This window comes from Camarhynchus parvulus, chromosome 2 (genome assembly GCF_901933205.1).
Source record: "Camarhynchus parvulus chromosome 2, STF_HiC, whole genome shotgun sequence".
Classification (NCBI taxonomy): domain Eukaryota; kingdom Metazoa; phylum Chordata; class Aves; order Passeriformes; family Thraupidae; genus Camarhynchus; species Camarhynchus parvulus.
In genome coordinates, this window is record NC_044572.1 from 110,030,723 (window position 1) to 110,043,393 (window position 12,671).

At 39.7% G+C, this 12,671-nt stretch overlaps 1 protein-coding gene across 3 annotated transcripts in view; it reads right to left on the reverse strand.

The window, feature by feature from the left end:
- Positions 1 to 12,021, reverse strand: part of PRKDC (protein kinase, DNA-activated, catalytic subunit) — an 83,233-nt gene extending 71,212 nt beyond the window's left edge. Inside the window, exons 1-14 of one of the 3 annotated variants that reach the window (XM_030970865.1) lie at positions 11,712 to 12,021; positions 11,221 to 11,297; positions 11,038 to 11,130; positions 10,126 to 10,200; positions 8,758 to 8,866; positions 7,509 to 7,621; positions 6,759 to 6,858; positions 6,167 to 6,222; positions 6,049 to 6,079; positions 4,889 to 5,046; positions 4,562 to 4,708; positions 2,298 to 2,462; positions 1,291 to 1,459; positions 208 to 257 (exon numbers count right to left, since the gene is read on the reverse strand). In XM_030970865.1, the coding sequence (XP_030826725.1) occupies positions 208 to 257; positions 1,291 to 1,459; positions 2,298 to 2,462; positions 4,562 to 4,708; positions 4,889 to 5,046; positions 6,049 to 6,079; positions 6,167 to 6,222; positions 6,759 to 6,858; positions 7,509 to 7,621; positions 8,758 to 8,866; positions 10,126 to 10,200; positions 11,038 to 11,130; positions 11,221 to 11,297; positions 11,712 to 11,976 (1,608 nt within the window). In that variant the 5' untranslated portion in view covers positions 11,977 to 12,021. Of the gene's footprint in view, positions 1 to 207; positions 258 to 1,290; positions 1,460 to 2,297; positions 2,463 to 4,561; positions 4,709 to 4,888; positions 5,047 to 6,048; positions 6,080 to 6,166; positions 6,223 to 6,758; positions 6,859 to 7,508; positions 7,622 to 8,757; positions 8,867 to 10,125; positions 10,201 to 11,037; positions 11,131 to 11,220; positions 11,298 to 11,711 lie in introns of those variants that run through there. The other 2 variants (XM_030970860.1, XM_030970872.1) reach the window with 2 other exon arrangements.
- Between the last annotated feature and the right edge of the window lie 650 nt (positions 12,022 to 12,671).

The following is a 12,671-nucleotide window of genomic DNA, read 5'->3' on the forward strand; positions in this document are numbered from 1 at the left end:
ACTGTGCTGAGCAGAGGTGGGGATGAGAAACTTAAGAACAAACGAGCCAATAACTAATAACACTAACGGACTAATAACAAAATGGATAGTACTATTTTTGCTTCTTTGGGCATTCCCTTGTTTACTGGGTTAGGTTGTCAAGAACCGGAATGGAATGTATGCTCAAGGAATCTAAATGAAATAAATATGTTTAAACAGTTATTTTACCTTTGAAAATGTGATTGGCTTGGAGAAAATTCTGATTAATCCCTGATGCACTGAAACAAACAAAAACCAAAATTGCCTGAATGGATTAAAAAAGCATGGCATTCGTATCACTCATTACATTAACAATGAAACAAATAACTTTTCTATATTCTGTCATGGTAAGGGAGAGGCAAAAGAACACAGATTTTTTTCCTTTAAGGACAAAATAGCTCAGATCAGAGCCTTGACTCTAGCATGTTCCACAGGCAACCAATCCTGAACTTGCTTCTCACTACTTTTTCTCAATACTGCTATGACTTTTTCCTGATTATGAATGATGACTAAGGCATCACCCATAATGCCCTTATTGAAAAGGCAACAACCCCCAATTATGTTCATGGACTTAAGATCAACATAGTACTTGGGTGGACCACTTCCCAACTCAAGAACGTGGGAAACAATGAAAATGCCCCAGCAATAGAGAAAAGCCACGATAAATAGTTGAACGAAATAAAAAAAAAATTCTGAAAATCATTGAAAAGAAATGTCAGCTTGACATTTGAATTGTCAGTTACCAATGCTGACACATTCAGTATTACATTCACATAACCATACCTAACTTCACATTTGGAATTTTACTATTTAAGAGTTCCAGAGCATAAAAAAATTGCATTTCTAATAGACATAACACTCACCCTATTTTCTGTGCTATTTTTTATGGATAACTGAAAGGACACGGAATAGATTTTTGTACACTTTCCTATGAGATCCCTTTCTTCTGGTAATTCCTCAGAGCAGGAATGCAAGTCTTATCACAAACATGTATTCTCTCCTGCCCTAAATCATACCCACTCTGTTATCCAAAATTATTGTTAAATGCATTCTTGAAGTTATTTAACAGTGGATATTGAAAAATATCAACATGAAAACACTCAACCTCCATTATCAGAGAAGAGGACAAGCTTCACTTTTGATCCTGAATGGCTATTCCACATTTCTCTCCTAGAATCAGTTATGCAATTTATGAGGGAAAAAAAAAACCAACCAAAGGAAAAAAACCCACGATCCCAAAAAACTCCAATGAAGTTATTATCACAGACTTACCCACAGTGCTAATAAAGGTCCACAAAACTGCACCTTTTCCTGAGAGAGACAGAAACACTTTTATTATAGATCTGCAACAGACCAGCTGCATTTTTTCAGTGTACTGTGGAAAGCTGTTGATCTGCAGCACAACTAGATGTTCAAGAACTGGAGTGTATACCTCAGGAACCTAAAATAAAGAAAAACAAAACATCCATTATGCAAATTATGTGAAATTATTTCAGCATGTTACTTTGTTACAAGAGCTTGCATCATGATCTGCTGAGAACAAGAAGAGAGTTAGCAAGTGAATTCATCTTAGACATACAAAAACTCCAAACAAGAAACAAACAAAAACAACAACAACAACAACAACAAAATCCTCCCCAAATAAAACTAAACAAACAGAGTAAGAAAGCATCCTGGACCACATTATGGAAAGTAGCTCCTGAACAAATTAGTGCTTCAGTGAATCTAGTTTTAAGGTCACCAGAAAAGTATCAATTTAATTAAACAACAGTAACAGCATTATAATCTGTTTATCCTCAACCACCTGAATACAAAATGTATGCCCCATTCTTACTTCACAGCTCCAGGTAAGATCCAGAAAGCCCTCATTTAAACAGACAGCATAACATCATAGCAGAATCAAAGTACCAGTCTTAGAGAACATGCTAAGTATCAGTACCAAAAGGCAAAGCAGCAGCGGAGTGGTATAAACACAAAAAGGTTACGGCTATATCCAAATAAAGAACCTAAAATAAATAAAACATATTCATATTTACCTATCATGGTTTTCATTTCAATGCACTGTAGAATTTTATTTAGCATATTCAGTGCATTTTCTGTATTCAAATAAAATCCATTAGAGCATTCTCCTGATATTCTTCCCATCCCCTAGGGGCTAGATGTCACTACATTTCAGTTAAATAAACACCTTTTACTATAGGTAGGTTCACAGCTATAATCTCCTCACACATCCGTAACTGAAAAAAAGAATTGGTTGGTACTTTAAATACTCCACTTACTTTATCTATATGGAATATCACACTGGCAATGGACTGGAGGAAACTTGGTAGCTGATACAGATGGTCATCTATTGTTTCTGCTTCTGTGAGGAACATTTGCTTACAACGCTGAAGGAGCTCCACATACATGTTGTCCACATCCTCAGGATGTATAGCTTTACAGGGCTTACAGAGAGAAAATAAAAACCTGGTTTGGCAAGTTTGTTGAGCTGGGCAAATAAATGCATGCTGTAGCACTAAAACCCAGCCACATCTTCATTGAACCACAACCATAATATTTGAAGCTTTTCCACCAACTCAATACACCTGAAAAACTAACTTTAAGTACACGAGAAATGCAGTACCTGACATGGAGTATAATAATAGTTCACTAATGCAGTGTATTTCACTGTGAAAGTACTTGAATTTTCAGTGACATGAATTAATATTCAGAGTGAAAAACATGGTAGCTTGGCTGTAAATATCTTAAATACTGCATTATAGATGCTTAGATTCACTTATATTTTGAACTAGCTGCTTTAAAGTAGTAAGTGGCTTACCTTAATGTAGCTTAACTGATTATCACTGACAGGTTATACTATTAAACGCTTAACTGAGCCATCCAATTTCTGAACTTTTACCGTTATAAATAGGTCCTGTACAAACAGAACCTATAAAGACTATTCCTAAACTAACAAACAAGTAGAAAGTATCCCAAAGAGTAACAGAGGGTTTGCAACAAAGCTTAAAAATTTCTATAGAATGATTTGTAAATCACAGCATGAACTAGGTCAAAAACAAGTCTTTGTGTACAGGAACCAGGTCAAAGGCAAGAACTGTGGCAGGGAACTGACCATGGCAAAAAATGGACTGACTTACGTAAGAGTGAAATACAGCTGTTAGCCTAAAGGTTGAAAGTCTAAAGTCTAAAGACAGCCTAAAGTCTGTCTAAAAACATGCTGACAAAATTAAGATTATCCATTTATCACTTGCAGAACTCCAAGTAATATTTTAAAATTACTTCAGAAATTAAAGAAATATTCTGCCTTGAAACTGAATCAAGCATGAACACAAGTTCAGTGCTACAGTCACAACTTGCAGCAGCACCAAGACTCTTCTTCACAACCCAATATCTAATGCTTGGCCAAGATTTAACTTAAACACAGTAGTAAGTATTAATATATCTTAACAAATCAGATATTTATAGGTACTGGAGCATTAAATTGGTTAAAATTTGCAGTATTATCCCAGCTTTATATTTACATTATGCAATTTTAAGTTCTTGCATTCCATAATAGATGTTTTTAATAGGCTTCTTTCAATTATCTGAAATACTTAATTTTTTCTGGAACCAATACCTTGAATTCAATTCCTTTCCACCTCATATCACAGAAGAGGAAGACTAGTTTTGAACAAAGCACATGGAAAATTCTACTAACAAATGCACCCTACTCAAAAGGTAGCAAAAAGAGGATTCAGCTAATAACCAGCTATTCTATTGCCATTCCTAAACTTCTCTAAAGAATCTTAACCTAATATTTGCTTTGAGAGACAAAAAAAAAAAGCCAATCTAAAATTTATTATATAAAAGTTGTGGTACCACTGCAACTCTGCAGCACAGAGGCTACAAATACACAAATATCACCCTTTCTTTAACGAACGTGATTGTTATATTCCCATTTTAATTGACTGCTGACAGAAACTGGAAGTTGCTCCTAATGGTGCTTCCTGACAAATATACCTGCCATCTACATTGGTATGTAAGCATGGTTTTGTTTGCTGTTTCTCGTATTTTACTTTGTGGTTGTTTCACAAATCACCTCCTATTGTCCTGCAGTCAGCAGTGCCTTTTAGCTGTTTGAGTCAGGTCTGTAAGAATCTCTGAACTACTTTCAGAGTGAAGCCTGGATTGTACCATTTAAATGCAGAAAGAGATAACAAGGTATTGCCTGTACCTAAGCAATTAAGCACATCCTGAAGTTTTGTGACAGCTGTATACGAAGCTCCTGTTTTCCATTTCAGAACTTGTGCAGAAGAAGTAACTACAGCCCAATGATGCAAGAGCTCCCACTAGATTCAGTACACGTTTGAAAATTTTCATCCAAAAGGTATTTTTGTGTAATTGTGTAAAAAAAGTGGAATTAATTAAGTCCAACACTTAGTGTAGAAACAGGAGCATTCCCTATTAAAAGAGCTCTGTAAAACTGTAAAATGCATGGTACATGAATGCCAGTTTTACACGCTTTCAGTAAGCTCCTTGACCAGAATAACTCCTCTGCACATACTGATGCGAAAAGCCCATATCCGCGAATGGCGATGGACAGCTCCTTGCTGCTTGAATCCATCCTCCTGATGGTTCCATAGAACTGCTCCATGAAGAACTGCAACTTGCTCTTGTGTAGCTCTGCATCCTTAGCCACCATTAAAGAAATCTGTAAAACAGATACAAACATTCCAGCATTTCACAAAAAAATGACAGTAAGTCTTAGAAGATCCCTGCTTGTAATACAAAGCACTAAATAATAAACTAAACTATTCATTAAATAGATTCATCGAACTTGAAGAAATTGAATTTTGCTTTAGACTTGGACATCCTAGTGAAGTTACCACACCTGCTTAAGGAATGAATCCAGTGCAGAATAACTGGCTTTCTTCAGCTCCTGATGCGTGTGGCCACACCATTTGGACATCACTTCATAGAGGGACATATAGTTGTCCAGAAGCAGGGCTCCAAACTGAGCAGAGTGCCAGCTGAACAATTGTAACCCAGCTGCAATTTAAAAACAATTCTCATTAAAACCAAACTTACATTACATTTTACACAATGTAAAATGTAGCCCAGACTGTGAGAGTCCACATTAGGAGTTTAGATAGGCAGACCCACCATGACTGGAGGATATAAAGTGTATTCCTCTAGCCTCTACTGATACTCTACAGCATCAGTACTGAAACATTAAGAACTTAAGCAAAAAACAACCTTCCAAAATCATCTTTTTAAATGTACACCATTATGGAACACACACCTATGTTCTGATGAAATTTACATTACTATTGAAAAAGAAAGGGACTTCGGTGGTTATAAATAAAAATTGGTTGCACAATTCAGAAGGATCTGGTTTCAGTTGTCAGGACACATGCATAAGTCCCCTCCTCTGCCAAACTGTGATGCAGACTAATAAAGAATTCAGATCATAGGTAATTTTACTATTCCAAATATAAACATAAATGAAATTTCAAGATCCTTAATGAATTAACTGGAGAGAGGACAGACCACCTTTAAAGAGGGTTTTACCCCTCACAGTTACCATGGGCATAATACTCAAACCTTGCATTTTTGCAATTTCGGCATAAGCCACTCACATTTCACCAGCCAATTTCTAATCTTCCAATTTTTTCCCCCCATTCTTTTTCTCCTTCTTCCAGTGAAATTTCTCTCATTTTTTTTTACTCAATCCACTGTCACACCTCTTTTCTCCTAATTAGCTAAACTCCTCTTATTTTTACCATTTCTTGCTCACATCACAGTTTTGTACTATTCCAGAGGAGCAAATGGCATCAAGTATAATGCTGCTATTCATAAGCTGATTAGACCTTGACTAGTTTAACCAACTAAATGTTAAACTTTATATTCCAATTTGAAGTACAGCAGCTTTCCCCCGGCCAGCTTAGAAGATTGAAGACTAGAGACATCTGAACACATCCAGTAAGGAACAAACAATTCCAGATAAGACAGTATCCACCTCAGCATGAATGGAAATAGTTTACATCTTACCTAGAGGTACTGCATATCGCTTCTGATCAACCTGTAATACCAGAAAAGGTTTGTCACTGTGATTTACTCTTCAGCAGGGCTAATTTGTTTATGCAGAACAATTAACATATAGATTTACCTGTGGGTTGATTGCCTTCATTGCAAAATCAAAAATCTCCTTTGCAGTCTGAGGATCTGTGAAACAATCCAATAGTGAGTATTTCACTACTAACATACAGTAGGCAAAGTGAAGACTAAGGTATTTTTATCAATGCTTGGTATGAAGCAGTGATACTGGAAAGCCTTAAATATCTCATTTTAAGAGACAGAGACATTTTTTCCTGAAATACTCAATTTGAAAAAATTGTACATCTATATTAGCTGATTTTTCTGAATATCTGTGTTTAAGCAGACTATTAAGAGAAAGACATCTCCACACAATCTGCATTCCAGCTTCAATGTAGCTCTCACAGCTGCCCAACATCTGGTAAGAAAATAGCACTTCAAAGATTTACATATAGAAAAACACTGAGGAAGCCACTTCACACAAAGACAGATTACAAGGACTGTGTGTGTATTTTGCATAAACCATCTACTAACAGGGAAATTTTAATTCTGAGTTTACACACAGATATGGTGCAACTTTTTGGCTGTGTAATAATTAAATGTAGAACTGTCTGTAAAATTGTACTAAAATGTGTCAGTGCCTTTCTCATAGAAAAAGAACATACCTTCATCCACAGACTTGGTGAAGTTGTACATGAGTGCAACCAGTCCCCTCAGACATCCTGCTACAAGAGGTAGCTTGGGTCCCCTTGTAGCAGACGTCATCTGAAAAGAATAAAATACCCTCAAGCTAAGATAAATTTATACCAAGGCTTTCCAGCTCCTAGAAGTGTAGGTTAATAACTTACTTCAACTTAATAGTTATATCAGAACCCAACTCTATGAAACAACTCCACAGAAACATAAGTGTCGCATCATTTGGAGGGAAGCACAAGAGATCGTTTGAAAAACATGGAAATGTTCCACCAAGACCAACAATACCATAATTTAGATAAAATAAAGTAATGTTTTGAAAGTACTTAAAAATTCAGAAATATGAAAGTTCAGCAGAAATAGGATGCTCACCTCACATGCAAGAACTCTGCAGCCAGTACAAAACAAGTCAGAAACTACCAGTGCACGACAAGGTACCACTTCTTGGGGAATGATCATCACATGCCATCTTTTCACACAGTGAATAGGTTCATTTGCTGTTATTGATGGCCTTCAATTTTCACTTAGAAAGCTTCTCAGAGCCAGAGAACACAACCTAAACAGTCTTTCAGGAAGAATTTATGATTGTCCAGCTAGATCCCTACAAACTGTACTAGCTACAGTAGTTTTCCAACAGCCAGTGCTATACACTTCAAAGGAAAAAAACCAATAAAACAAAGCAATGCAAAAAAAAACCAAAAGAAAAGAAATTCCAAACATACCTGTGTTTTAAGCTCTCTCAAATAAGCTCGGAAGAGTTTTTCAGAGTTGTTTATCATGTCACTAGGCTGGACTTCTCCCAAAACTCCCAAAAGCTCATAAATCTTTTCCAATACTAGAAAGTAATTTTAATATTATTAAATCTTAATTACTGAAATCATTGCTTTTGGCATTTCCAGTGCAATTCTTATTCACTTGCAATCATGAGAAGACCATCCCTAACAGTATAATTGCTGATTAAAGTGTGGAGCAAACATCTTTTTACACACACACACATATACATATATGTAGCCATATCCTACAATGTGAGATGCATCCTCCTCTCACATCAGTAAGTTAAACATATTTACTATTTTTAAACAGGGCTCAGAAAACTAATTTAAAGGCCACATACACTGAGGAAGCACTTGTCAAGGCAAACTGCTAGCAGAAGTTTCTAGGCTTGAATTCAGACTGAAGGATTCTATGCAAGCACAAATTTTATGAGACCTGTAAAGCCAAGACTTCAGCAGTATCTAGCTATAATGATCAAACTGTAGCTCATACTAATATGCCATAAATAATACAATCAGATAAGGAGAACTGATAAGCTTGTATTAGAGGTGATCAATGCAGGAACTATTGCACTAAAACTGCAGCTTTGAGGACAACACTAGTCAGGCTTAGAATAAGATAACAAAGAGCTTTAGAATCATGGAATTGTTTAGGTTGAACAGACCTTTAAGATCATCAAGTTCAACCATTAACCCAACACTGCCAGGTCTCATCACTGAAACACGTCCCCAGGTGCCACATCCATACATCTTCTGTACATGTTCAGCAATGGTGACTCCACCACTTCCCTGGAAGCCTGCTCCAATGATTGACAGTCCTTTCCATGAAGAAATTGTTCCTAATATCCAATCTAAACCTCCCCTGGTGCAACTTGAAGTAATTTCCTCTAGTCCTGTCACTTGTTACCTGGGAGACCAATGCCCACCAGGCTACAGCCTTCTTTCAGTGGCTGTAGAGAGCAGTAAGGGCTTCCCTGAGCCTCCTTTTCTCCAGGCTAAACATGCCCAGCTCCCTCAGCTGCTCCTCACAGGACTTGTGCTCCAAACCCTTCCCCAGCTCTGTTGCCCTTCTTTGGACTCGCCTCAATCCCTCAAAGTCCTCCTTGCATTGAGGGGCCCAGAACTGAACACAAGCTTTGATGTGCAGCCTCACCAGTGCTGAGTATAAGTGGACAATCAAAGAAAAACTAAAGCCTACCTGTGTCAGGAATTCTACTTTTTGCAGCAAGCTCCTCATAAAATTTATTAAATATCTCTCTAACTTTCATTTCTTCCATCAGACAGGAACGTTGTAAACTGTGGAGCAACTAAGATGGATTTAAAAAAAAAAAGGAAAACATTTAGATCAATACCCCAATACTACTCAATCGAAATAAAAACACAGTTCATACGTGTAAGTTCAGCTTAAGTAAGGAACTATGCTATTCTATGAAAGAGATCTAAGGTGACTTGTCCAAAGAAGAGTAATGGCATGCAATCTACTTTAACTACAAACTACCTTTCTGTATATGCATAAACACAAAATTTACAACTTTTAATTTATAGTATACATATAGATCATCTACGTGAAACCTATACACAATATGATTTATACATATGTACATATAAAGTCCGCTAGGCTGAGCAAGTCTGCAGTAGGTTTTATCATACTGTATTTCTCTCCCTGCTAGTATAAAGCCAATCCAATTCACAGAACTGACTCAGAATAATTCAGAAGGGAGTTTTGTTTCTCATAAACAAACTTAAGTAGGCACAAAAGCTTTTACAAAAGAAGGGTCTAAATGCATTCAAAGGAACTACTGTCTCACACAGCAACTAAATTTCTGGAAAAAAAATCCTCCTCCTCCACACTTTCCAAATACTTTATCTTATATTGCAATAGCATACATAATACATAGTATTTTAAAGCAAGAATGCAATTGAACAGCAAAATTTCTCCTTAAATAACCATAACAAACAGAGAAAGAGATCTACAACTGTCCCCCAAAACAACTGTGTCTTGCTCTAACAGATGAAGGAATGACATGCCCACATCTAAGCAACCTGCTAGAGCATACTGAAGACAATCTGCTGTTAAACATTTTTTTTAACATCTAAGTATTAGCTTAGATGCTTGCTCTTCTCTTGCTATGTCAGACTACAACTTCCTAGCGAGAGGAAGAGGAGGGGCAGACACTAATCTCTTCTCTTTGGTGAGCATGACAGGACCCAAGGGAATGGCCTGAAGCTGTGACAGGGGAAGTTTAAGTTGGATATCAGAAAACAGTTCTCCACCAAAGGGTGGCTGAGCACAGGAACAGGCTCCCCAGGGAAGTGGTCACAGCACCACACCTGACAACAGCTCTGGAAATGTTTGGACAATGCTCTCAGGCACGTGGTGACTTTTGGGGATGGTGCTGTGCAGGACCAGAGCTGGACTCAATGATCCTTGTGGATCCCTTCTAACTCAGCTTATTCTGCAACTCCATGATACAGATTTTCTGCATGACATAGTGTAACTATAGTAATGCAACAGATTTTCTGCTGCTTATCTAGAAACAAGAGAGATTTATAAAACATGTTTTACCTTAATCAGAAGTTCCAGTGCTGAGATTTTACATTTTGCTGCTCTCTCTTTTGTATAGACACTAAGACAAGTTTGCTACAAAGAAAATAAGGATAACAATACTTGTAAGTAAAGATGGGCATTCAAAGAGAGCATATTCTTCTACCTCTTTAAAGTATCTGTTCTTACAAGCTTAAGTTTTTTTTAAAAAGTCTAAAATAATACCTAGTCCTGGAAGTGGCTTCACTGACAATACTGCAGCACTGTCTGACATAATAACAAACCACAACCCAAGCAAAGAAATTGCAGTTTCTGCAGTAAAATTTGCACAGGGCAAATTTTCTACCTCAGTACTATCAGTCCTTACAATAAGTAACTACTAATTTATGAGCAGAAACTTCAGTGGTGCAGTCAAGCACTTCTATGCAAAGAAATGTGCATAGAAATGTCATGCAGCACAGATGTTCAGCCATCCAGACTCCAGTAACCTCAGGTATTGCAGATACCACCAATTTCTCTGTATATTGCAAAAGTAACAACTTCTCAGGTGACTTTTTTTCAATGTTAATTAAAATTAACCCTATAGAAACATTTAAAATTTTACATTTAAATGGCAACTTTAGTTTGCATAAATTAGAAGTTACAACTACTATTTCCAATGCAAATAACTAATTTTCAGAACCAATACCTACTATGTTCTATAACGAAAAGTTAATAAAATTAAGTCTACAGCTGGACAAACAATTCCACACTGCTCTTACAGTTTATGTAAAAAAAAATTAAATTATTTCAGCTCTAACAAGAACACTAGGGATGGGCAAGGCTGACTGGGAGGGGTGAAGAACAGCTAGGAATGTTATGACATGACACCCAACAGACTAGTTTAAACTATCCAGCAAAAACACTTCTAGGAAATAATTTTCATTTACTTACCTTAATATTACAGGCATAAGGATGAATTTTGTCACCAACTTTTTCCATAAAGACACAAAGAAACTTCAACGCTTCTTCTCTGCAATCTCGAAACTGTAAAGTTAAAAAAAAAATATTTTGACATATGTAACACGTTGCTCATATAGCACTAACGAAACACTACTTTAAAGTTTGCCAACTCACCTCCTCGATGGTGAGGGATCTGTGGATGAAGACGAGTAAGCCATGCTCCTGGGAAAACACCAAGGACAGGTGCAGCGCTGCAGGGAGGCAAGAACCATCGGGTGGTTGGATCGCGCTCACCACCCAGCCCATCCCCCGGTGCAAAACGTGACCTGACGCCTTGGGCATGAGTGACGCTCGTCCCCAGAAACACCACAACAAAGTGTGCGTGCTACTGACCTCCCCCATGGCCTCGGGGCCCGGGCCTGCGTCTCGCACCGGAGCCCGGCGCTGCTCAGGGCCGAGGGGCAGCTCAGCACAGAGGGGCCCGCACCCAAGTGCTTTCACCCCGGTGAATGGTTATCTGCGGCAAGACCCTCCCTCCCTGGGAATGCCCGGTGACACCGAGCGGGCAGCGCAGCACGGAGGGAGCCGGCCCGGGGCGTGTGTCCCGCCGCCACCGAGCCCTCCCGGGGCCCCGCTCGCTCCCCCCGCCCTGCCCGGGCCCGCACCCTGCTCGCCGCTGGCCACGCTGGCCACGCAGGTCTCGGCCAGGCTGCGGAGCAGGCTGTATCCGTGCAGGGCGCCGCCGCCCGCATCGCCGGGCTGCAGGCAGCGGTGCAGCTGGAGCAGGCACTGCTGCACCCCAGCCATGCCGCCCACGGCCCCGAGCAGGGCGAGGAAGCGGTGGGAAGGGCCCGCCTCCCGCCGCTCCCAACGCCGGCCGGGGGGCGCGGGCTGCCGAGCTCGGGCAGGGGAAGCGCTCCGCCAGATCATTCCCAGCCGAATAAGGGCTGGCGGCAGGGAAGAGCGTTTCCGGCGCTTTTGTGTCTCTCGCCTCAAGATGGGCTCAGGACGCGCACACACAGAATGACAGAGTGGATCAGGTTGGAAGGGACCACAGTGGGCCATCTGCTCCAAACTCCCTGCTCAAGCAGGCACACGGCACAGGGTTGCATCCAGACAGTACTCCAGTATCTCCAGTAAGAGATTCCGCACCCTCTCTGGGCAAACTGTTCCAGTGCTCGGTCACTGCACACTAAAGAAGTTCTTCCTCACATTTAGGTGGAACTTCCTGTGCATGAGTGTCTGCCCATTGCCTCTTGTGCTATTGCTTGGCACCACGATAAGAGCCTGGCCCCATCCTCTTGGCACCATTGCTGTAGATATAATAGACATTGACGAGATCCCCTCTCAGCCGTTTCTACTAGAGACTGTACAGGCTCGGCTCCCTTAGCCTTTCCTCATCAGAGAGATGCTCCGGTTCCTTAACTATCTTTATTGCCCTTCACTGGACCCGCTCCATGATCTCCAGGTCTCTGTTGTACCTAGGAGCCCAGAGCAGGACAGTAACGCTGGATACAGCAGTGGTTCCCCCCTTCTCTGAGAATGGGCTGCTCCAACCTCCCCACGCCTGCCCACAGCCCTGGTTTTGCCGCGAAATTCGGTGAGGTGCGGGCGGCTCCACACTA